Below are 25,412 nucleotides of genomic sequence, written 5' to 3'. Positions count from 1 at the left end.
GAAGACACACGTGACTATTTCTGTGCCTGAGGAAATGTGGGTCAATAAGCATGCATCCTACTGCTGAATTTGCAGACTCTCGAGAGACTAGCAACAATGTGACTCAGGAACACTAGACTGTCTGCAGGCACATACTGTACACATATTAATGAGATTACCACTATTCTGTTCCAATGCTGTTCACACTACACTAACGCATATCTAGCGCTCATTTGTAATACATATTCAAGGAATCCAGCATGTGTACCACAAAACACTGTGTAGCTGACCTTCACATTCAGTTGTGCTAAGCATCACCTAGGAAATACAAATTATACAGAAGACTGACAGGCATACCACAAAGATATAGAGCCACTGAAAAAACAGCTTGCACCTATTATATCTTGCCTCTTTTCTCCATTGAACAATTCAGAACTGCTAAGATGTTCATTCCTTTCAGCTAAGGAGAGGTGAAAGGTAAATTGTATGTAAACAAGGTACTATGGGCAGGAGGCGGCAAGCTGAAACATTTTGTACAGAGTACTCTAAGCAGTTGGAGCCAGAGAGAGATAAGCCATTCCTCCCCAAATATTTTCATTTGTCTACCGAAGAAATTGTCTGGCAGCATGAGATGAACTAGTCATTTACCTCACAAAACACCCTGGTAACCATTTCCTCCAAGCATGATTTTACAATTAGCATCAAAGGCTTTGCAGTCTCACATCATATTGATACCACTCTTCACTTACATTTACAAAACTATTATCCTCGATTTTAAATATATTTTGTTTATTTTAATAATTTTTTAAAAACCTAGTTCTTGTGCAAGCTAAATATACAAAACAAGAAAAATATCTGAATGGCATCAAATTAAGACGTTATGAAAAGAAAGCTTTTATTTAGAATAAAGTTGTATCAGCCAGTGTTACTCTCTTGTTCCGCTAATTATATAGGACAGCATCTATTTAAACAGCCAAGTTAATGACTTCAAATATGATCAATAGTCCCTGTTTGTACAGCATAGCACTACTGGCAGTCACCAGGGCTGAACAACAAAACAAAAACTGGTTACACCAAATCTACCAACTGAGATACAATGGGAATAAGAGAAATGTTTTCAGAGTAAGAAGCAGATCATATTTTCCATGTTCGCAGTTACAAAGATCCCTGCTCACCTCTCATTTTAGAAGATTGATCAATATCATCCCACTGTCTATGAACATTACAGAATTGATACAAGCAAACTATGTCTCTTGTATGCATAAAATATTTATCCTTATTATTCTGCTCACAACCTGCTTGTGAGTTTAGTGAACTCAAGCATAATTTACAACATGGATACAAAATGATTCCAATCTGTATCCTGTACCACATAACTATGTTAAATATTTAAGTTTGTTTTCAGCTCATGCTCTGCAGGACATGACAATTCCCTGGCATCTGAGAAACACAGTAAGCCCTTGGACCACAAGCATTAGGTTGTCCTTATCCTCACTGAGCCAACCGTGAAACGCCGCTTAAAGCTATTAGGCTACATACTGGAATGGAATCTGGAAAGACAAAAAGAATCCTCTTAGAAGCAGATGGAGAAGGATAAGTGTCACTGCCTAAACTTTCCATCAAAAGATGCTAGAAATTTTTTACCTAAGGACTGACTGCAAACCGAAAAGAACAAAATGACAATCCAGTTTAGGATGAAAGCAATAGATTTTTATAGTGTTATAGTCAAAGCTTTCTAGCTAAAACTTTTCAACCTATGCCATAATTATTTTCACTGCAAAGCTAGTTTATTTGCTTACTTTTCCATATGCATAATTATTAAAATATTATGACTTTCTGGATACAGCTTGGCAGCTGAGATCACACTTCTGTACTAACAGGATACCACCAATTTAACTGACCTCAATCAAATCTATATCTACAATGAATGAGAACCTGAAGAGACAACTACTGCTTTAATGTAGTATTAGGATTGAGATCTTAAAGACATAAAATTGAGAAATTTCTAGTGTTACTGCTATTAGTAAATTGTTCTTACATCCAAAATCAGTGTCCAATGAATGAACAAATTTTAATTCCAGTACTACTTTGAAATGCTCATCTGGAAGGTGATAAATAATTGCAATGTAGCTCCAATGAAAATATACCAAAGCTGCCCCCCACCCTGCAAAAATATGGGACTTTTGGGTCCAAAGAGAAGACGCAATATTTTCAGAGATTACATAATATTAATTTTGATGTGTTTTCCATGGGAAATAAATTTAACAGAGTCAAACCATGCTAAGATTTGAACTAAAACCTTATAATTAATAATTTTTAGAAGTTAATTGAGAAAACCTGTTCAGTAGAAAACAAAGGATTTTTTTAAACTGACTGAACAAGTAAGCATATTATATTTCACATGGATGGTTAACATATACAATGCTAATATTCTAGTTCAAATTAAATTAAATATGGAGGAAAGTATTTGCTTGGGTTTGATTTTAACATTCCTCTAACTAGATATTTCATTTACCTCCACAATACTCCATTAAAACAGTCCCAATGAACAGTTCAAATTAGAGAGAGAAACAGAATTACAAAACCATCAACATAAAGTTCATGCTACATCCCTGGAGGCAGTGACTGCTACTAGACTGCTGCAATGCAGAGTATAGAGACTCTCAGAAAGATGGGTTTCCTCATTATACTTTCAACCTATTGAATGTACTTGCACTTGTTATGACAGCTTTACTATACATACTCAATCATTTTAAAAATTACACTAGCAACAGAATAATTTTAAATTGTTCTTTTCCACAGAACAGTCCAAGATATTCAATCCTAACCTACTGCTTCAGTTCATGTCATATTCATAGTTCTCATACCCCAAATGTCTGATTTCTAACCCAAACATCTAAAACAAAGGACACACCTAGTTAGAACATGTAACACTAAAACTGAAAGGATGAAAAGAGCCAAATCAGGCAAAATTCAGTACACAACCGATAAAAATTTAACTTCCGTATACCACATTCAAAAAGTATGAAAACGTTCCACTCCTTATTAGGAACACACAAAGAACACTTCAAAATGAAATATATGGTGTTTAAAAAAAAAAGCACAAGCTATTCTAAACTACTGCAGAATGGTAGAAATTTGATGCATTGTCCTGAATGTGAACTAGTGAGATCTTTGTAGAGCACTTTGCACATGTAAAAAAATAATCAATATTTGAAGGACGCAGTCGGAAAAGATAAATTAAATAGTATTCTACCAAGACAACAAAGAGGGGTTCTAAATGTCGTGTCAAAACTGTTCACCTGAAGTAAGTAGGAAATTGTCCTACTGACTGCTATCAATTTCTGCAAAGTCAAAGCTTACATTTAAAAAATTAAGTTTCTATCCCTTATGGTTATGAACATAGCAGTTAGGGTACCTTCTGAAGTCTGCAGACATATAGCTCTAGAGCACCTCTGCTCTTGCTTACAGCATTGCCAAACTGAGGAAGAGTGCAATCTGACCAGAACTGCCTTTTTTCACTGCTGCTATATAGAACTAATGAATACCTATAAAACTGACAGGTATCAGCTTCTGGTTCTCTGGACGAGTCAGGCTGGCCAAAAGTCTTGCAATAAAGTACCTACTGATTCCCTGGACCACTTTTTCCAGCCTCCTACATCTAGACTCCATAGTCCTAAAAAGAAAAATCAGACTCAAGACCAGGTGTGGGACTTCCAACATGATTCTTTCCATTGCTACAACCATAAAAGGAGCACCACTGAGGCATCTGAAAGCATAACAGTCTTATTTAACAATTAATTGCTGATTGACAACTGCGTGAATGCAAAAAAATTCCAGGAAACAAGCAGGCCATTTTGTTTTTTCTTGGTATGTGGATTACTACAATGAAGCGGTTCTGTCAAAATGTACAGAGCCTTTGGATCGATCACACAAATAAGTATTCCAACAACATTTATATATATATTACTCTGAAACAACATTTATATCATTTCACACCTCCGCAAATGAACAGTAATTCTTTCTTTTGGTCTCCCAAAAGTATGAAGCGTTTTCTGTGTACAACATTTGTACGCTTAGTAGCTTGAAATAATAAAAAAGTGGTACATTTTCTCTGAAATTTTGTTTTATTCCTTCCCTTTTACCCCATCCCCAGTCAGCTAGGAATAATTCTCAAATCTGTTCTAGTTCAGCTTGGAAGTAGAGCTCACAGGCTTGATAAGCATGCAGAACAGGAAATGCTTTGGATTGCAGACTACTTAGAACACTTATTTTCCCAAGCAAGTTTTTACAAATTCAGTTTGATGGGTGGTTTTATAATTTTTAATTTCCACTAACGCATATCAAAACACTATGGCTAGACAAGTCAAAGAAGAATGAAAATCACTACCGTGGCTTACACCACTATGTGAGTTTCAAACAATCCAGATACAGGGAAGCAAAACTTGCTCCGTAAATACTGGTGGACCTTTGCTATTGAACGGAGGCCTCTAAATGAGAGGGCATTTAATTTTTAAACTAAAAACTGAAAATAACAGTGACCTTTTACATTTTTATTTTGTTTTCAAAAGTCCTGCAAGATGAGGCAAGAAGGTTACTGCCAGCAGGTGGAGAGTGTAGACAGGAGAATTACAACAACTCTGATTATGTTTGTTGCCCATATTTTTATTTTTATATACACACATTCATATACACACAGATCTAAACAATACTTATTGAATAAAAAGTGTTACGTTAATACAACATTCAGGTTTTAAATTTAACCTTGAAGTCAAGAAATGAAAAAATATGCTGCTCAATGTAACATTAATTTGCCCGTATTACTACAACACTTTAAATGACTAGTTACCGTTAAATGTATACTTCACTACACAGTATGTAAGTGTACATTAATCTTGAAAAGAAAACTATCATTTTCATTTTCTGATATGCTTTTAAATTTGTAAACTTAATGTTACATTAATAAAGCTTTTGGTCTGCATTTAACTTCTGAGTTGAAGAAAAAAAACTCCCCAACACATTACCAAGTAAATGCTTCATGCCAGTACTAAATTTCACACCTGAATTGAATAAAGTGATGAAAGAAGGGCAAATATATATCTTTGCTGGCATCATGGTCCAGGGGACAGGGAATGGACCGTGTGTCAAAAGAACTGGGTTCCATTCCTAATTCTGTCACTGATTTAGCTGGGCAATCTTACAAAAATTACCCCTTTTACCATTTCACATATCTGCACCTCAGTACTCAGCTGTAAATTGGGGATAACAATCATTTGTTAAGCTTTTTGAAATATAAAGGAGATAAGTACAATTGCTGTTTGGTGGTAGAGAATTTTAAGTCTAGGTTAACAAAGCAACAGTATATCACTTCACATAGTGGAGGTGCTCTTCCTAATGGAAAGAGGTTTTTTAAAATCAAGATCACAGAATTTTCAGAAAATGTCACAGATCCAGAAAATTGTGGTACGTTACTATTTTTGCACCCATCCGTTTCTTCTTTCCTTGATGCTAAAGTATTTGAGGAGTCTACTATTTCAATAAGACATTTACAAACAATGAGAGTGTGCATAATATGAAAATTAGAGATAAGAGAACTGCCTGTTAAAAACAATCACCTTAAACAGCTAGGTTGACCTTAATTGTGGCCATCTTAAAGAAAAGAGGGACACTGCTGATATTTCAGCTATTGTCTAACAATGCCAAAGTAAATGCTACTTCAAGAACCCAACAAAACTGGCAAACATTCAATACAAGGTTAACATCACAACACGAGCCTGTGCTCACATACCCTGGTCAGAAGAAAACAGTTCAGATACATAGGCTTGGTCTACACTTAAAAAAAAAAAAGTTAGATCAACCTAGCTACATTGCTCAGTGCCATGAAAAATGTCATGTCCTGTGTGATGCAGTTAGGTTGACTTAACCTCCACTGTAGACATGGCTAGGTCAATGGAAGAATGCTTCCATCAACCTAGCTACCACCTCACACGGAGGTAGATTAACTACAACAATGGAAAAACCCCTTCCATTGATGTAGGAAGCATCTACACTGTGATGCTGCAGCTGCGCTGCTATAGTGTAGACAGACTCTTGTTAAACAGGGTTTCTCCATTATTCTTAAAATAATTTCTTTTAACAATCAAATATTAATTATCCCTGAATCTGACACACATTTGAACTGCATGTGTAAAACTGGAGTTCTGCATTGTAAGCTTGAGTGTAAAATCATATACTGATGTTTCCAAAGACTTCTAAAGAATATCTGTCTAAGATGTATTCAAAAAAGCTATTAACACTAGTCATTGTTGAAGAATGAAGTTACATAATTTTCAATTAGAGTGCAGCATCAGGTCCATTTAAAAAAAACTGTTATATACACTGATTAATCAAAACACACAAATATAAATTTACCAAACTTTCTCATTATGATTATCTTTGGGCTGAAAAGCAAGCACAGGAGATTTTAACCCAAAATATACCGATCACTGTAAAGCATATAAATTACATAGCTGGATTAAGTACTACTAAGCATTTGTGATTATGCATACAAAACCACTATTGACTTAAGTAAATGTAGCACAAGCCAGGTACAGTACATTTAGCTCTTCACATGCATTTAAAAATCTGGACTTTTTAGCCTTTACACTTTCAGTATAACAATTAGGAGTGTTAGTTTCACAAAATGCTCTCTCTTTTCAAAAAGCTTTTTGGGTAGTATTTGCCATGGGATTTATAGTAAATATAATAGTATCGATCAAAGGGGCAGAGTTTTCAACCCAGAGTTTTCAAAAGCATGGTACATACACTGGATGCAAGCCAGGCACCACTCAGCATCTGAAAAAACATTTCAGCTTTACATTAATAGTCATCTTGAGTACAAAGTGAATCAAATGCCAGCTGTCTAAAATACATTTCCACAACTTTCTTTTATCTAGAACTTAAAGAGAATGATATAATGTAAAGATTTATTGTAATATACTCCACACTCCGGAGACCAAAAAGTTTACTATTCAAACAAAATATATTACCTCCTTTATCAACATAATCAGATTTATCTTGCCATTTTGTAAAGGAAACAAGAGATGCAAATCTTCAGATAGTAATATGCTGAACTACAGAGGCTTCAGAAGAGTGCTGCATTTTATTTTAATCTAATCATTTGAGTGAAAGTATAATCAGAAGACTGAAGTACAAAGATACAAAAAGCATAATGAGCATTCTATACTTTTCCCCAAAAGTACAATAATAAACCCCCCTTTATTGAAAGATGCTAAATTGCAAAATTTACAAGGAGAGACTATCAAGTTAAAAAAAATCACTCATCTGATTTTTTTTAAAACCTATATTACCGATAAGAGCTAAGATACTCTAACTAAAAGGTTAGAGAACACTATCTTTTACTTTTCAGCTTATTTTTTGTATATTTCATTCTCCTGCATAGTCAGTCTCCCCTGTTTGTGTAGATCTTTTAGTCATTGGGGAGAGAAAAAAATCTAAGTATTTGGTAAATATAACTAAGATCATAAACACTGGCAACGAAACTTAATGACACATAGTATATCTGAAATCATTTTTTAAATTGATAATTTTGAATTGACAGTGTTCCTTCAAACTTACATTGTTTACATCACACTCTAATCGAGTATTAGAAATTAAAGAATAAAATAGAAAGTTACTATAATATAAGCGCCTAGCTGCAGAGGATTTGTCACAATTTCAAGAAACCGTAAGAGCAAGAGTCAGACTCATGGATCTTAAAACATTTAAATTGCTTCATCATGCCACAGCCAGCCTAAACCTTTGGGTTCACTGATACATGATGCTACAGACATTCCTCAGCCAATTAGAATTCCTTTCAGCTGCAATGGAGGAGAACACAGCTGGAATTGATGGAGTAGCATGCATCACCACATACTCATTTTAATTAGGCATTATTTTAACATTATTCTGAAACAACCATGGACTGTTTTACCCACAAATAGATGGACAAACATTCCAATTAAATACTTACGTTTATTAAACTGCCTTACTACACACAGTAATTTCGATATCTTTAAAACAAAAAAAGAGGTTAAAAAAAATCTTGCTCTGCCTACTCTACCCATCTATGCTCTGAGTTTGGTGGCCTTAGGGATTTCTGACTACTGTGCTTACAGTGACCTTGACAACAAGCCAGTATGAATTTTGGCCTTTAACTTGAAAAAAATAATTTGCTGAAGAGGAAGGTATCAAGCTATTTATACCCCTTTGTGAGATTTTTTTTTTAAACAGTTTTCTTCCCAGAATACAACCCTACTTTGCTATCTAAGCCAAGTTAGTGTCACGAACATATCTTCCAATTTAGACACCCCAAAAATATTTCCAGGATGTGTCTCTCTCTTTAAAAACAGAATAATTTAATCCATACAAACACACACACCACAGAAGGGTGGGGGAGGCTCAAAATGTTGCCTTTTCAGGTCTACACAAGGCAGTTACTGGGATGTGAGAAGAGGCAGAACATATTCTCTGATTTCCCATTCAGAAATTACTAAAATGCCACTGCAATTCTTTTATCAAATTGTCTTGAATCACAATTTACAAGCAGACAGTCTATTTAACTGGAGTATGGAATTGCAGATTTTCCTTTTTCAAAAGGAAAGCTAAACAAGGTTTTAGATTCAAGTTTCTTCTCCTACCATGTACACAGACCTCATCTACACTGAGGTACTGGTGAAAATCTTCCACCAACTCTATCAATACTAGCAACAGTGGGAATTCTAATGTGGACTGACTGTGTCTTTAACAATCTGCTCTAAATAGGGTTAGATAATATGGCAGCAAAAAAGCTGGTGGTCAGTCAACACTAGCACTCACCATTTCTAGCACAGCGGGAGGTGTCAAGCAAATATGGAAGATTTTCAGAAAGACTTCAGTGCAGACCACAGGCACTCACACCAGACTCAAAACCCTGTCTACAACAGGAAACATATGCACTTTACAATGGTTGTCAGTAAGAGGTATCCTGGACCAATGTTCTACAAAGTTTAACTACCAGCGTAGAAAGAGACAAACCATCTTCAGCAACAAAATAGCAGATGCCTTGTCCATACTGGGAGGCTGAATGGTTGCTGAGAATAGTTCTCAGTTCCCTCTGAACCAAAATTGCATATGGTTAAAGTGCTAGTACAGACAAAATTTTTCAGCAGCATTCCAGAATTTTATTCTGTCCACAGGAGGACTTGAAATATTTTCAAGTATTGGTTCCAATGGAACCAGTGTAGAGAACCATATTCAGCAAAGATAGAGAAGAGAACTCACTACTTTATATCTTCATCTTACTTATTTTTATACCAAAGAACATTAAATGAACCACATGATGTGCACATGACTAAATTAAGTAACCACAGTATTGAACTGGCATAGCCTTCATCCTTCTTTGACTTATTCCCACCTTTGTTAATCATTCCCAATAACTGTGGCCCCATTTCAGCAAAGGATTTATGTGCTTAACTTTAGGCCCATGAGTGTTCCCACTGAAGACAAAGGGATTACTTATGTTCTTAAGGTTAAGTACATGCTTAAGTGCTGTACTGAATCAAGGCCTAAGTCCAGTTTAAAATTTATATTGTAAGCTCTCTGGGGCAGACAGCATGTTTTTGTATTCTGTGAAGCACAGAGTTCCAACTTCAGCATGCTATATATAACTGATACCACTCCATGCTGAAAACTTTTGTTTCACCAGCAGCAGGTAAAGTGTTTGCCAGCTCCTGTCAGCAATAGGTCAATTTCCTTGTATAAATGGGAACACAAGGTACAACTTAATCACCTCTACACTACAAAATTGAAATTACTAAATAATTTTCAGAAGCATGTCCCACTCCATCCCTAAATCAGTAATAAAAGTGGTGTCTGTACGAATGCATCATCTTCAATGCTGTTTCAGAAAACATGACTAAAAATTAGCAAATCTCACACTTTCTGTATCTGAAATGATAATGAAGATGTTTTATCTGTTCCACTTCTGCCATTTCAATATTGGTTCAGTGGTTCACTATTGAAACCAATTTTCAGTAAAAGTTTAACTTCTTCGCAGACACAGAAAGAAGACATTCAGAACAGTTTTAGAAACACAAATACAAGATGAAAGAGCGTTAAAAGGAACGGGTGAGAAAAGAATAGTTCTTAGTCTGGTAGATAATAAAAAGAAGAAAAAGCAGTAATTAAATTGTTCAACAGTATTCCAAATTATATTCTTTATATGAAGATTCTGAGTTTGAGAAAAGAAAGCTGAGTTAGGAACAATGGCGACTTTATTCCTACTTCCCCCACCCGAGGGGGATGTTGAAGCAAACTCTTTTTGAAAATTTAATTTTCTTCTACTAGGACAAAGGTTTTGAGATGGTCTTGACTTACATGGAGGAAAAAAAAGACTTGTTACCCACGAGCCTGCCCATAGGAAAAGGATGTTCTCTGGATTCCCACTCTGGTAGCTCAATGAAGATATCAGCAGGCCTATTACAAAAGCTGCACTCTGGATTCTTACCCATCAAATACAAAGAAAAAAAAATTTACGTTTTTTTCTCTAGTTATATGCCTCCCCTTCCATATCACCATACTATGAGAGTTTCACACCATAATATAGGCTCAACTTAAATGTATACCCCAAATTAAAAAACATAGTAAGAGAACCAAAAAACTGCCACTGTGTCTGAAGAAAGTAAAAGATGCAGTAAGAGGCAAAAAGGCATCCTTTAAAAAGTGGAAGTTAAATCCTAGTGAGGAAAATAGAAAGGAGCATAAACTCTGGCAAATGAAGTGTAAAAATATAATTAGGAAGGCCAAAAAAAGAATTTGAAGAACAGCTAGCCAAAGACTCAAAAAGTAATAGCAAAAAAAAAAAAAAAAAAAATTCAGTACATCAGAAGCAGGAACTAGTGGGGCCACTGGATGATCGAGATGCTAAAGGAGCACTCAAGGACGATAAGGCCATTGAGGAGAAACTAAATGAATTCTTTCCCTCGATCTTCATGGCTGAGAATGAGAGGGAGATGCCCAAACCCGAGCCATTCTTTTCAGATGACAAATCTGAGGAACTGTCCCAGATTGAAGTGTCATTAGAGGAGGGTTTGGAACAAATTGATCAACTAAACAGTAATAAGCCACCAGGACCGGATGGTATTCACCCAAGAGTTCTGAAGGAACTCAAATGTGAAACTGCAAAACTACTAACTGTAGTCTGTAACCTACCATTTAAATCAGCTCCTGTACCAAATGACTGGAGGATAGCTAATGTTACACCAATTTTTTAAAAGGGCTCTAGAGGTGATCCCAGCAATTACAGGCCGGTAAGCCCGACTTCAGTACCAAGCAAACTGGTTGAAACTATAATAAAGAACAAAATTGGCAAACACATAGATGAACATAATTGGTTGGGGAAGAGTCAACATGGTTTTTATAAAGGGAAATCATGCCTCACCAATATACTAGAATGCTTTGAGGGCGTCAACAAGCATGTGGACAAGGGGAATACAGTGGATATAGTGTATTTAGATTTTCATAAAGCCTTTGACAAGGTCCCTCACCAAAGGTTCCTAAGCAAAGTAAGCTATCATGGGATATGAGAGGACCTTCCCTCTTAGATTGGTAATTGGTTAAAAAATAGGAAACAAAGGCTAGGAATAAATGGTCAGTTTTCAGAATGGAAAAAGGTAAACAGTGGTGTCCCCCAGGGGTCTGTACTGGGACCAGTCCTATTAAACATATTCACAAATGATTTGGAAAAAGGGGTAAACAGTGAGGTGGCAAAATGTGCAGATGATAGAAAACTACACAAGATTGCTGTCTCCCTGGGACTTAACTAAGAGCTACAAAAGGATCTCAAAACTAGATGACTGGGCAACAAAATGGCAGATGAAATTCAGTGTTGATAAATGGAAAATAATGCTCATTGGAAAACATAATCCTAACTATACATATAAAACCATGGGGTCTAAATTAGCTGTTGCCATTCAAGAAAGACATCTTGGGAGTCATTGTGGATAGTTCTCTGAAAACATCCACTCAATGTGCAGCAGCAGTCAAAAAAGCAAACAGAATGTTGGGCATCATTAAGAAAGGGACAGATAATAAAACAGAAAATATCATATTGCCGCTATATAAATCCATGGTACCGCCCCCATCTTGAATACTGTGGGCAGATGTGGTCGCCCATCTCAAAAAAGATATATTGGCATTGGAAAAGGTTCAGAAAAGGGTAACAAAAATTATCAGAGTTATGGAACGGGTGCCATATGAGGAGAGATTAATAAGACTGGGACTTTTCAGCTTGGAAAAGAGACAAAGGGGAATATGATAGAGGTCTATAAAATCATGACTGGTGTGGAGAAAGTAAATAAGTGTTATTTACTCTTTCTCATAACACACATAAAATTAATAGGCAGCAGGTTTAAAACAAACAAAAGGAAGTATTTCTTTACACAACACAGTCACCCTGGGGAACTCCTTGCCAGAGGATGTTGTGAAGGCCAAGGCTATAACAGGGTTCAAAAAAGAACTAGATAAATTCATGGAGGATAGGTCCATCCATGGCTATTAGCCAGGATGGGCAGGGATGGTGTCCCTAGCCTCCGTTTGCCAGAAGCTGCGAATGAGCGACAGGGAATGGATCACTTGATTTATAACCTGTTCTGTTCATTCCCTCTGGCCAGTACAAGGTGCCCCACTGTCGGAAGACAGGATACTGGGCTACATGGACCTTTGGTCTGACCCAGTATTGCCGTTCTTACATCTTATGACTACTCTCACAGCCCCTTTGTGTGGAAAAGCAGTAGTATTATCCCCACTGCACAAATGGGGAACCGAGGCACTGAGATTAAGTGACTTGTTCAAGGTCACAGAGGAAGTTTGTGACAAAGCCAGGACTGAACCCCGTCCAGTGGTCCAACCACAAAGCCACCTGACTCCCAAAAGAGTGTCTGCAGTAAAGGGGTTGAGAATCATCACAGGAGAGAAATTGAGGTAAAAAAGTAAGAAAGTTTTGGTCACAGATTTTGATGAAATCCCATGCTATTATCCAGAGTTTGTAGTGACTTAACTGTTATTCCCTGCCCCTCCCCACCACCCTACTGTTTACAACAAAATCATTTCCCTGTCCAACTGGTGTAACATACTGAGCTTATTAACCAGCAATTTCAATTTTCACCCCTGGATAATAATAGTCAGACCAGTACCAGGACAATCCTTTTCTACAACCAGTATACTACATTCTGTATGAAAAATACTAAGTACCTAATATGTTGTACATAGCTGCTTCTGACAAGACAAAGACAGATGTGCAGTGCTGTTCAACATTTCTGAAAATGAGACATAAAACTGTCTGGATCACCGGTCTCAATGTTGCTATTGATCAATCAGTTAACTTTGCTGCAAGCAATATTACATTAATAATGAAGCCAAAGCAAGACAAGCTAATACATTTGTGACAAGTGCTTTTCAAATTTGCCTTTTCACTAATGTAAGTGCATTCTATCTAAAATATAATTTAATATTTTACTTTGAACTTGAAGTCAATTTATTCCCCAAAGGTTTAAGTTACAGGTGAGTTTACTTACAAAACGTTTGGAAGCCATGCTTTTGAAATATACTGATCATTTCATTTTATACACTAAATGCACCTGAACTACTCCAAATTTCATCCAAGGTTTACTGTAAGGTATTGGTGTATGTATCACCATTCTCCCTTCTCCTCCTTTCTCCGCTACTATTAACACAACCATCTCTCCTGTAAAAATCAGATCTGTAACCCAGGAGTTACCTTTTAGTGCTCCCACTTGCCTCAGACATCCAGGCGGCCTCCAAATCTTGTTGCCTGTTCCTACGTAACATTTCTAAATCCAACCATTTTTTCCTGTCAAGACAGCTAGGACTCCCATCTATACCCTCATTGACACCTTTACTGCACCCTCCAATCTGTACAAAATGCAGTTAAAATAGTCTTCCTTGCCTATCACTCTGACCATATCATCCTTCTCTTTAATCTCTCCAGTGGCTCCCCACTTCCATGATATCAAGTTAAAAATGGCTGTCTTACTTTTCAAGGCCCTTCACAATTCTGTCCCTCCCAACTTATCAGCTCATGCTTTATCACACTGCTCCTCTCCGCCCCAGCTCCCTTTCTTTTCTGTCAATTAGAATTGCCTCTACTACCAACTTGCCCATTCAGCCCATAAAGATCTTTGCATTTTCTTTCACTCAGATTCTTATGCATGAACCCCTTTCCCCAGAACTGATCCATAGGGCTATACTATCCTTTCTTCCTTGAAATTGCTTCCCGACACTGCCACCAAAGCACCTAGCTTTTTATTTATTTTTTTTTAAAGAGAGTGCACGCTCTCATTCTTACACTACCACTGATAACACTAATATACACGTTTTTACACTGTGTTGTCCAGAGTTGCTCTGAAAAGCAACAGACAACATGATGGTAAAAACCTGTGCACGCCTTACCTCCACCAGGACCTTATTTGCTCAGGCTTTGGGGAAGTCTGGAGTACAGGGGGGACATCAGAGCGCTTGGGTCTGTGAAAGGTGGGATCATTCTATTCCATGGACTGGCTTTTTGTTGTTTTGTTTTAAACCGGGGGGTGGGATTTGCAATTCTCTCTTTTTTTTTTTTTATGGATAGCATTGTGGCAGTGCCCACAGTGTCTGATCCTGTCCACAAGTAGCTGTGTTTTTAATCATTGTCAAAGTGTCGAGAACTTGGGATAAGTAAAAATAAATAAAACATTTCTGTTAATGCAAATGTTTGTGTATGTACAAGAATGAAGTTCATTTCTTTAAACACAGGAAAGATTCTACCAGTATTCACATCTCATTTATGAAGTGGTCCTTGAAGGCATCTTCTATGTAAGTGGTATTTACATAGTAATTTTCAGCTGATGTAAAACAACAGAGCTGGTTCATAATCACAGGAAAAGAAATTGCAAGTCACAAGGCAACATGATTAGGTAGTATATCAAACAGAAGATGTCCTGTTTTGTTTCAATTCAGCTTATATCTCTCAACAACAAAACAGAATGTAGTAACAAAAGGCATATTAGCTATAGTTACTCAAAGTTGATCAGTCAACAAGCACATTTCAAATGAAGCAAGACGTAAAATGTGTTTAATACTTCTGAAGGGACAAATCTCCAAAAGTAATTATTTATTTTTAGAGTAAATCCTGCCGATTTTAATTCACTGTCGGGGTTATTTATTAATAAAATTGAAATTAAGATTGACCAAGTGGGAGATTCCCTCAATATAGTTTAAAAAACGTTATGCTCAAACAAGACACCAAAGTTACTCCATTAACAAAAAATGCAGCATCTCCTGAAATGCTTTGAATTATGAAGGTCGATTCATGCAAACCAGAAGTGAAAATGAAGATACAAGCTACCTGATGCAGTATTAGTTTAAAAAAATGCAAAACCAGTAACTTCTGTTCAGAATAATTTTTACTTGGGCTGTGTACAGTGTTCTGAAGGGGACTGCCAGTGTCCCTTATACAATAATTACTCCGCTCCTTCTGAAATCAGCAAAAAAATGTTCTGCACTTCTGTTTTAGAAACAATTATACAAATCTGTGAGCATGTATTTAACATACACCAGTATAAAACTATCAAATATCTATAAAACGTTTAAAAATGTTTAAAGTACAGTTTCATAAAACACTCATTCTATCTTTAAAACCCTTTTCTCACAAAGCCTAAATTCTAAACCAGTAATAGTTTAGATCCAAAAAGAATAATGAGCTGATATCTTCCAACCAATTACTTCCCCCCACCGAAACATATATTTAATCACCCTGTTTCCTAGAAATACTATTTGAAATCAGCTAGCTTTGCACTTTATAAAAGGAAATGGGTTTTAACGCAGGTGTTTATAACTGACTGCACTGTAACTAGGAACTAAATTAGGCTTATCATTAAAGCTTAACTGATGCCATATTCTCATTAATCCATGATATTTTACATACCAACAAAAACTATATATCTTAAGTTCACGCAATAGCATAGCATTATGGTTCTTTCAATCAAAGAGATAATATCGTGGATGTACCTGTTGCCTTTCAAAACCTGTACTGGATTTTATTAATCAGTAATTCATGATGCTGTCATCTTTAGAAACAGAAATCACATGTCTTTCCCTTAAACAAGAAATGCCAATGCAGGCTGCACCTTTTATAAAATAATAGGTAATTCAGCTCTGTAAGGGTATAACAAACTGATGTACCCACTACAACCTCATGACCAAACATGAACTTCAAAGTGTAGTATGTGATTTACTGAAGGAAAGCGAATTAGGTGAAAATGTCTGAAAGAGATTAAACAAATGTTTGATTTATTTTCCAATATATGTTTTCCAGCAAGTGAACCTCTCCACTGCAGAAAAAAGCAAATTCATTATTAATTAGGGCTAACAAAATATAAACTATTAAGGGGGGTGGGGGGGACTGATTTTCCACTAGCAAAATTGACAAGCAGAAAAATATGACTCTTTAAACACATCTAGCAAAACCAGACTTTTTTGTGGGGAAAGGAAAGATGCCAGGAATGGACAGGACATCTGGAGACTGCCAAAGAGGGATACTTCCCAGCAGGAACTGTCCATCCCCATAAGGCATGCATACACCAGGACTCACACATTCATCAGTTAAGGGATCTCTAATGAGCAAATGCAAAACACAATGGGAGGGGAGACATGTAAAGTTGATTGAAGAAAAGAAGCCAAAGAGGCAGTTCAGTGGTGTCTGGACTTCAGATTTCATACACCTCCCACTTGACAACGCCAACTGGGAAAGGAACAGGAACAGAAGAAAGAAGCTTGAGAAATACAAATGGTAGATTGTGAGGTAAGGAGATTTGCAGGAGGAAGCGGTGAGAATGGAAAAACCATTGCTAGGAAACAGAGTCTGGCTAGAAATAAAGAGGAAGAGAAACAGGAAAGAAAAATTCTCAACTTTACCCAGCACTCTCTAACTCAGTCCCCAGAATTATTCTGGATTTCAGCAAGCTACAGCCTCCTCAGAAACCACACCACACGAGAGAAAAGCGTCCCCCCCCACACCCCCAGCCCTGAGCGCTCTGGAACCCGGCCCCAATTGCAACTCGAGGAAAGAATCCCTGGTGGGCCCTCCCATGACCGCCGGGGTTAAGGAAACCCAACCGAGCACCCCCACCCTCCTCACCCCGGCTTCCTTCCCAGGGAAGGGAAAAGGAAACCCAGCCCCCGGGCCCCGACTGGCCAGGACTACACCCCAAGCCAGAGGAGCAACACCGGATTAATCACAGACGGGCTCTGATCCCCATCCCTTTCCGGCCCCCTCCCCCGACCCCTCTCTGCCGTGCAAGGCCCCACGGGGTGTGGGCGCGGGGGGGGGTGTAAAACCCCCGCCCCGGCCGCCCCGCCCCTCGCCGCTCCGCTACCTGTGAGCCGGATTTTGATGCTGGAGCCGTTTCTCCGGGTCCCTGGATTCGACATCGCTCCCCGCGGAGAGGGGTGGGGGGGGTAGGAATCAGCCGCCGGCCACAGTCACCCCCATCCGGGCCCTGCCTCTCCCGGCCCCCGGCCTGGGCTGCCCCTGTCCGGCCGCCGCCGCCCCACACAGCGGCCCCGCCACAGCGCCTCAGCAAGCCGCCGCTCGCAGCTCGACGCCCAGCCCGACCCGGACGAGGACTGCGCGCTCGCGCCGCCTTCGCTCCTGCGCGAGAAGACGGCGTGACGCAAGCGCGGCGGCCAGCGGCTGCCGCCATCTCGAGGAGGTCGCCGGCTGAGCCTGGCCGGTGTCACGCTCTGGGCGGAACGGGCAGCGCCCCCAGCGGAGGGCATGAATAGTGCAGCCACAGGGGAGCAGGTTGGTTCTTACCAGAGAGGAGACCGACTCTGTGCAGGATTTCAGGGTGGCCACGGGGAAACTGAGGCCTGTGTTGCGCTCCGTTCTCTGGGGCTGAGCCATGCTGCACACCATGTGCCCCCTCCCCCCGAAGGGTCATGGGTCATCCCTATTGCCCCTCCAGGGCCCTCTGGGACTGAGCCATGCTAGACTCCCCTCCTATGGGCTCAGCCCCAGCTCCATGCACTCCTGATCTCAATTACTGCAATTTGTCATATGTAGGAATGAAGCTGGACACCCTGAAAAAGCTCCAGCTGGTACCAAACGCAGCAGCCTGTCTTGTTCAATATCACTAGTTGCTGTGCACTCTTCATGCTAGTGCTCTCCAAGGCATTGGCTCCCCATTGAATACAGGATACAGGGAAAAGTCTCCATCATGATGCTCAAAGCCCTCTTTGGGGTTGGTTCGAGGTACCTGGAAGATACCCACTTCCTTTGCAGCCGTGACCGCCCAAAGCAGTTACATTTCTCAGGAACAATATAGGAATTCTCCTACGTACTGGATCAGACCCCTAACCCATCTAGTGCAGTAGTCTGTCTCCAATCAAGGCCAGCACCAGATTATTTAGAGGAAGATGCAAGAAACCCCTTAGTAAACAGATGTGGGATAATCTGCCTTTGAAGAAAGTTTAATCCTAATCCCTTAATCGTTAGAGAGTGGTTTAAATCCTGAAAATATCTTTTTTAGCATTAACTATTCTAACTTTGGATATTCTTGTGATCCATATCAATGTTCAGTCCCTCTCTGAACCTTGCGAAATCCTTGGCCTCAACATCATCCTGTGGCAATGAGTTCCACAGTTGAATTAAAGTATTTCCTTTTCTCAGTTATGAATTTGCTGCCTTTCAATGTCAATAAATGCATTCTTGTACGTGCGTTACAGGACAGGAAGAACTTGGAACTCATAGCCATGAGAGCTAAGAATGACCCTCAGAACTAAAGGTAAAGCTCACTCCCTCAATAATTTTGTGACTCACATACATGTAAACAAACACACAAAAAATTATAAAGCAAAACGAATCAAGCTACTTCTCCTACTGGCTAGGAAAGGAGAGAGAGATGATTATTGATATTTCTATGTGTAATATTTCAGAGGTATTCAGATATTACAGTGATGAGAGTATATACATATATAACAAGATTGATATGGCATGGCATGGAAATATCAAGACAACAAGCATTTTGGCACATTTCCATGCCACAATATCACAGAATCTGCTGAACTTTCCACACCATGATGTCTCGGTGCATCATGCTTACATTCCTCTGCCACATGGCCAGGTTGAAGGCTCATATTTCCAGGTCTCTGTGTTATGCTAAATCACAACGGTACTCTCATGCGAGGTTGTGACAATTCCCATCTTTTCTTTATTCTTTTACAGCATTCTATTTAAGGATCTCAAAGTGCTTTCCAAACATTAATTAACCCTCTCAACTATTCTGTGCTACAAAGAGATTGGAACACAGAGGGGTATAATGATTTATTCAGGATTACATAGCAAATTAGAGCAAGGAACAGAACCTAGGAGTCCTGATACCCTGTCTCCTGCTATAACTACCACCATTACTCTCCCATCCAACCCAAACTTTGAAATAGCCTATGTACGCTGATACAGAATATCAACTAGAATAAAAATTGCATAGATATCATAAAACTTTGATTTACAAAGCTAGGATAACATAATTGTCTTTATAAACAGCAAACCCGTCCTAGCTCAGGGAGCTACACAATGCTATCAGCAAAATAAAACAAACAATGATGAACATTTGAATAATAAATACAACATAATCCCTCCCCCAAAAGAGGTGGATTTAGTCTCCTCCAAACTCTGCTTGTGTCTCTTGTATTCAATCCATTAATAAATCTATAGATTATACCCTTTGGTAGGGCTAAGACTGGCATGCCTTGATTATTTATTTGCATGTGGTGCTTTGTGTCTCAGGCAAGCACATGCTAGGTTGAACATAGAACATGTTACTGGAGGAGGTTAGATGAGGCTATGCATAGCCAGACAGAAGGAGTAAACACTAGTGTGTGGCAAATGTTAGCTTTTCTTTTTTCTGCTGGCAAGGAGATGACCTAGTTCCCCACTCCTGCTGATTTATCGAACTGGAAGCTGGAATCAGGACAATATGCACTTGGGTTTTGCTTTGCTTCTGAGTGTATTTAGGTTGAAATCATCATCTGCTGCTGCTGGATGAAAGTGACATGGCTGGCTCCTTCCACAGGCTAAGATAGCAGTTTCTAATCTTCCCTTCTTTGGGGTGAAAAAATTGAAGCCTGGACAGATGAATGAGATGAAGATTCCTGGAGCATGAAGGGGATGGGGGGTAGTGGCTAAATGCAGTTATTTCAAGCCCCTTCCCGTTAAAAAAATAATAATTCAGGATTTTGAAGTATATATATCCTCAGCTGAAAATCTGGCTCTTAAGGTTTTCCAGGTGTTGTATAGGTGTTTGTTAACTCCTAGCTCAGCTAGGGACTGGACAGCCTGAAATATATTTTCAGTTCAGAAGTCCCACTCCTTTAAATATTTTCAGAAATTAGGACTGAGAAAGAAGGCAAGGATATTAAGACTAACCCCTGCATCCCTGCTGTTTGATTTTCAGGATGCTGATGGCTAAATGCCTTGTCTCCCAGCAGCAGACTTTCCTTGCTGTTTGTTTTCGTCTCCAGATTGTCGTTTTTAGGAACAACGGTTGTAGACGTTGCAATCTGTTTGCTGAGACAGGTCTGTGATGGCTTAACTAAGCATAGCATCAGTTCAGCAGTGAATCTTCTCTATACATGGAACTATGTTGCGGTAAAGGGGGAAACTGCTTTATAAATTCCATTGTCGTCTGCAGTGTCGTTGTAGTTTGTGGGTATCCCTGGATATGAGAGAGACAAGGTGGGTGAGATATCTTTTACTGGACCAGCTTCTGTTGGTGAAAGAGACAAGCTTTTCAGCTCTACAGAAGAAGAGCTCGGTGGAGTTCAAAAGCTTGTCTCTTTCACCAACAGAAGTTGGGCCAATAAAATATACTACCTCAGCCACCTCTCTTATAAATTCCAGGAAGTAGACTGCAAAGAGAGGAAAACTCCATGAATTTTTGGTCTTCTTGGATAGTACCGTTCGATAAGATGTTCGGGTTTGATGGGTGAAATGGAGACCATCAGATGATTTCCTACATTCAAATCCTTCCTTTAAAACACTTATTCCAAGCCTTTCGACATGGACAATCACATACATTGTGTATTTGAATTAAACAGCAGTGCTTGAAGCCTGGACCTTCACCCTAAGCTTTGTGTATCTGATCTCCACTCTGTGCTTATATTGGATGGAAACTTCTCAGAGGAGAGATCAGATACATACAAGGTTGAGATCTAGGTAGTCAGGCAACTAATCCCTGATAATTAATCCTTTGCCCTACAACTCTCTTTGGGTTGAATTATTTAGCCCTAGCAATGATATACCACCAAAAGATCCTAACAGTTACTCTTATTGCATAGATTGGGCGGGGTAGGGTTACACTCTGGAGCCAGACTGGTGCTTCCTTCAATGATGAGAGAAGTCAGGCAGTTCAAACACCCTCCTGCCCCCCCGCCCCACTCCCCCACCCCCGCCCCAGTAAAAACAAAAGTGAAAATTGCCACCTCACACTCAGTCAGTGCCTGAGGCAGGGGGCCTCTCAGGTTGATGATTAGCAGCATCCATGAAGCAGGCAAGCAGATTCCTGTGGGTAGCAAAGTCACTCACTAGGAGACAACTGAAAGAACACTGGTATGTGCATATTTATTCAGGCATCTATCCCAATACTCTAGCCACTTGTACAAGAATATGCTAGCTCAGCCAGTCACAGTAAAGTCAACTGCCAAAGGATAGCATCTCACCCCTGCTCATCCAACAGCCCCACAACAAAAGCCAAGGAAACTAAAGGAGCATTGCAGCGTGCATTCATGTGCGCTATTTGTGACAGGGATCCTGGCTTTGCATTTGCACAGTGTTCAGCCCCCTGATCCCTTTGGTGGTACTTAGGTGTTACTGCAATAATAAGAGATCCTAGAGTGGGTACAGCTACCACAACAGTATAAGGAGTACAAACGAAGAGATGGACTATACCTGGGACACCTCATGAGAATGTCTGAGAGTAAGCTACCTAAACAAGCATTTCTTTGATGACCCCAAGCCAAGAGACTGAGCCGCTGACCTAGAGGCACGCTCTGTTGCACAGTAATGGCTGAAGCAGCATTATTACATCTGGATATAAAAGAGCTGGAAAAACAAGCCCAGGATAAGGATGATTGGTGCCATTTGACTTCTGCCATATGCACTTGAATGGTGCAGGGCGAATGCTGCTGCAATAGAAATGTTAAGCAGAACAAAGGCAGGGCTCTATCAGCCCAAGGAGAACGGGCTGCAGAGGAAAAGACCTCTCCCTGACAACACCCTAGCACCAGTCCCTGCCCCTTTAAACCAGTGTGCAGTGGCTCAAGCTTCTCCACTGTAGCATCCTTTGGGGAAAGAGGCCGTCTCTCGCCTAGCCAGATCCCAAGCATTTACAGCTCCTCCAACTGCTCCCTGAAACTGAAGGAAGCCAGTGCAGACTACAGAGCATCAGTGAAATATACTGTCTGAGAAAGACGCTGCTTGGTTACTGGGCAGCTGAGATTCTGAGTACTAAGAGTCTTATGGACCTGGCCTATTCTGAGCATCTTTCAAAGATCGCCCATCGTTGGAGCTCTATTGACGGTAGAGCTAGCTTAGATCAGTCCCACGTCATCTAGCAGCGCTGCCAAGTTAAACAATTCAGTGGTTCAAATGCTAGAGGACAGTTTCCACTGGTGTACTCACCACTGCTAGACTATTGGTAAGAGATTATGAAAAAGCTCAGCACAGACACAACCAGGTACAGTGCTTTAAAGTAATCCAATCTCAAGGCGACAGTCACAGGGTGGCCGAGGAAGGCCCATCTCTATACTTTCCACAGTATGGATCCGATGAAGTGAGCTGTAGCTCACGAAAGCTCATGCTCAAATAAATTGGTTAGTCTCTAAGGTGCCACAAGTACTCCTTTTCTTTTTGCGAATACAGACTAACACGGCTGTTACTCTGAGACACCTCTATGCTATGTATCAATTTACACCAAAGAGACATCTGCCTCAGATTCTTTTTACCTGGTGAAATACAATACTTTCCAGCTACAATATCAGTCTCAGCAGCAATGCTATGCCAGAAGGAGCAGGCAGCTGAGCTGAGGAGCCCTTTTGACGTTAACCCATTGGCCCAGACAAAAGATTTAATAGTTTAAATTACATGTTCAGGCAACCTTTTGTCCCAGTTTTGAATATACAGTATCATGTCCAAGAAATAAAAAAACAATAAAGGATCACTTTGTAATTCAGCAGCTCTGGTATTTTAAAGTTAAACAGAGAAGAATACCCACGTCTCCCACATGATTAAAACTGCATGCATCTCACCAAGGCAGATGGATCGTGTGTGCGACTCTTGGCCATATTAACACTTCAGTTACAACTGGGTAAATAAGAGGAGGAAATAGGTTCAGTTCTGCTTCCAGGCTGAATTAACTTTAATGGAAGGAGGTTCTCTATTCTCCAGTACCAGATTTTCCTAATACACTGCAACACTGGGTGCAAACCCCTAAACAAGTCTAGGGCTTTTTTTTTTTTTTGGTCTAAAGGAAACCTGAATGGGGCATGAAATCTTAAATTGTGGTAAATTTTCGGGAGAGGAGAAGAGATCAGGCGGAATTGACATTCCATGAAGACATTATGTATTTCTCCTTATATAGCCACTCTACACCAATCACCAATAGGGTAGCCATTACTCCTACAGACATTAGAAGATCAAGATAATACCTACCCTTTATGCGGTAGCTTTTATTCTGTAGTTATGGCTATACCTGTTTCCCATCTCATGATCACAGCCATCTGAACTGTCCCACATGCCATTCAAGTGTTTGTCACTGCGGCTTGTGATTGGCCAGCACAGAGCGAATAATCCAAGGCCTAATTTCTTTTTTTCGTAGGGTGTCAAAAGGTAACTAGACATATCACACATGCCCATCTGTTTTGCAGTCTCACTTGCATGTGTAGATCTACCTCAAGCAAATTCATCACTGATGTTCATCTGCCTTCCAGCATATTCCAGTCCTGCTAGGGAAGTTTCTGGTTTTGGGGTTTTCTGCAATACTTAAATGTCCCTTGAGTTAGATAGGGGCCATGCAAGCTCCCCTGGCAACTGGTCACCGTTCTATGATGGAAGCAATAGCTCCAACTGAGATTGCATCATGTCCAACTGCCACATCACCCTTGCCCTCATTGTTGTAGTAGCTGGATAAGGCTGAGGCAAACCCTCTGCACCAGGACTGAGGCAGCCTCATATTGCACATGGGCTAAATGGCTTTCAGCTAGCAAGGATTTCATTTATAACTGCCTGGGGCTATAGTCAAATGAGTTAGCTAGAGGTTAGCATTGCACAAGCCTAGTTGCTGTGCCACCCAAACCAAGATTGCTTTCTACAGAAGACTGGATAGTGCATGTGGGAATGAATAGGCAGGTTCTTGATCTACTCTGTGAGAGGGTCTTTAGGCAAGAGTTGTTAATTAGGAGAAAAAGCATAGGAGGAAGAAGCTGTGATGTATTTTTCATTCGGACACCACAGGCAGCCTTTTGTAGAGTCAAGTAATTACAGGCACAGGAAGTGTCTGCAAACAGCAAGGTTCAGATGCCCTCTGCCCAGCCCCTACCTTTTCTATCACCACCACCTCATGGCCTGCAGCAGAATCTGCTTTATAGAAGATAAATATCAGGGAGCTGAAGTGTCAGAGCATCAGGCATCTATTAATTGAAGACCAAGTCCATAGCTAGGACACTTTATGGTTTCTGCTATTAACTCCTGAATTGGGGTGTTGGGAGCAGTTCTTATGAAGAGGGTTGAAGGGTAAAGTTCATTAGGGTGCTATGAACAGTGCAGTCTTCTAGGAGACTCATTCCTTCCCTGGTTTACCTTCTATGAAGCACCAAGAGATCATTCACCCTCAAACAGTTGAGGGCATCTTCTGTACTACTAACTGCAGCTCCTGGTGCCGTGTGAAAGCATTGAGGGGTTGGGAATTCTGAAGTTCATCCTTGAACACGAGAACCTGTTTGAAATAGACTTCAGAGAGGTAGGCCAGATCTTAGATAGTCTTATGGACTGCTCTATCCATCTATTTGCCAGCAGGAAGTAGTCTACACAATGTTGCAGCAGCTACACTCACTGCCTAGATTAGTATTTGAGAGCATTTAATGTAGTTTTATTCCCCTCAGCATTAAAAGCTATCCTGTTACTAGTCAGCAGGAGACTCATAGGCCACTCTTTGGGTACCACTGGTATAGAGATTGATCAGACCTCTGCAGTGACATTACTATGAGAACAAGGGCTTCAGAAGTTGGATGCTATAACAAGCTATGTTTAAATCAAGGCAATAATTAGGGCAGAGATCTTAACTGTTCTAGTCCCCATCAGAGCT

The 25,412-nt window shown here is 39.8% G+C and overlaps 1 protein-coding gene across 3 annotated transcripts in view; it reads right to left on the bottom strand.

Moving 5' to 3' along the window:
* SMURF1 (SMAD specific E3 ubiquitin protein ligase 1) overlaps positions 1–17,658 on the bottom strand; it is a 64,646-nt gene extending 46,988 nt beyond the window's left edge. For all 3 annotated transcript variants that reach the window (XM_077827795.1, XM_077827796.1, XM_077827797.1), the window contains exon 1: positions 17,430–17,658. In XM_077827795.1, coding sequence (XP_077683921.1) covers positions 17,430–17,484 — 55 coding nt within the window. In that variant the 5' untranslated portion in view covers positions 17,485–17,658. The remainder of the gene's footprint in view (positions 1–17,429) is intronic.
* Between the last annotated feature and the right edge of the window lie 7,754 nt (positions 17,659–25,412).

The sequence above is a fragment of the Eretmochelys imbricata genome, chromosome 10 (genome assembly GCF_965152235.1).
Source record: "Eretmochelys imbricata isolate rEreImb1 chromosome 10, rEreImb1.hap1, whole genome shotgun sequence".
Taxonomy (NCBI): domain Eukaryota; kingdom Metazoa; phylum Chordata; order Testudines; family Cheloniidae; genus Eretmochelys; species Eretmochelys imbricata.
This window is presented reverse-complemented; position numbering and strand designations above follow the sequence as displayed.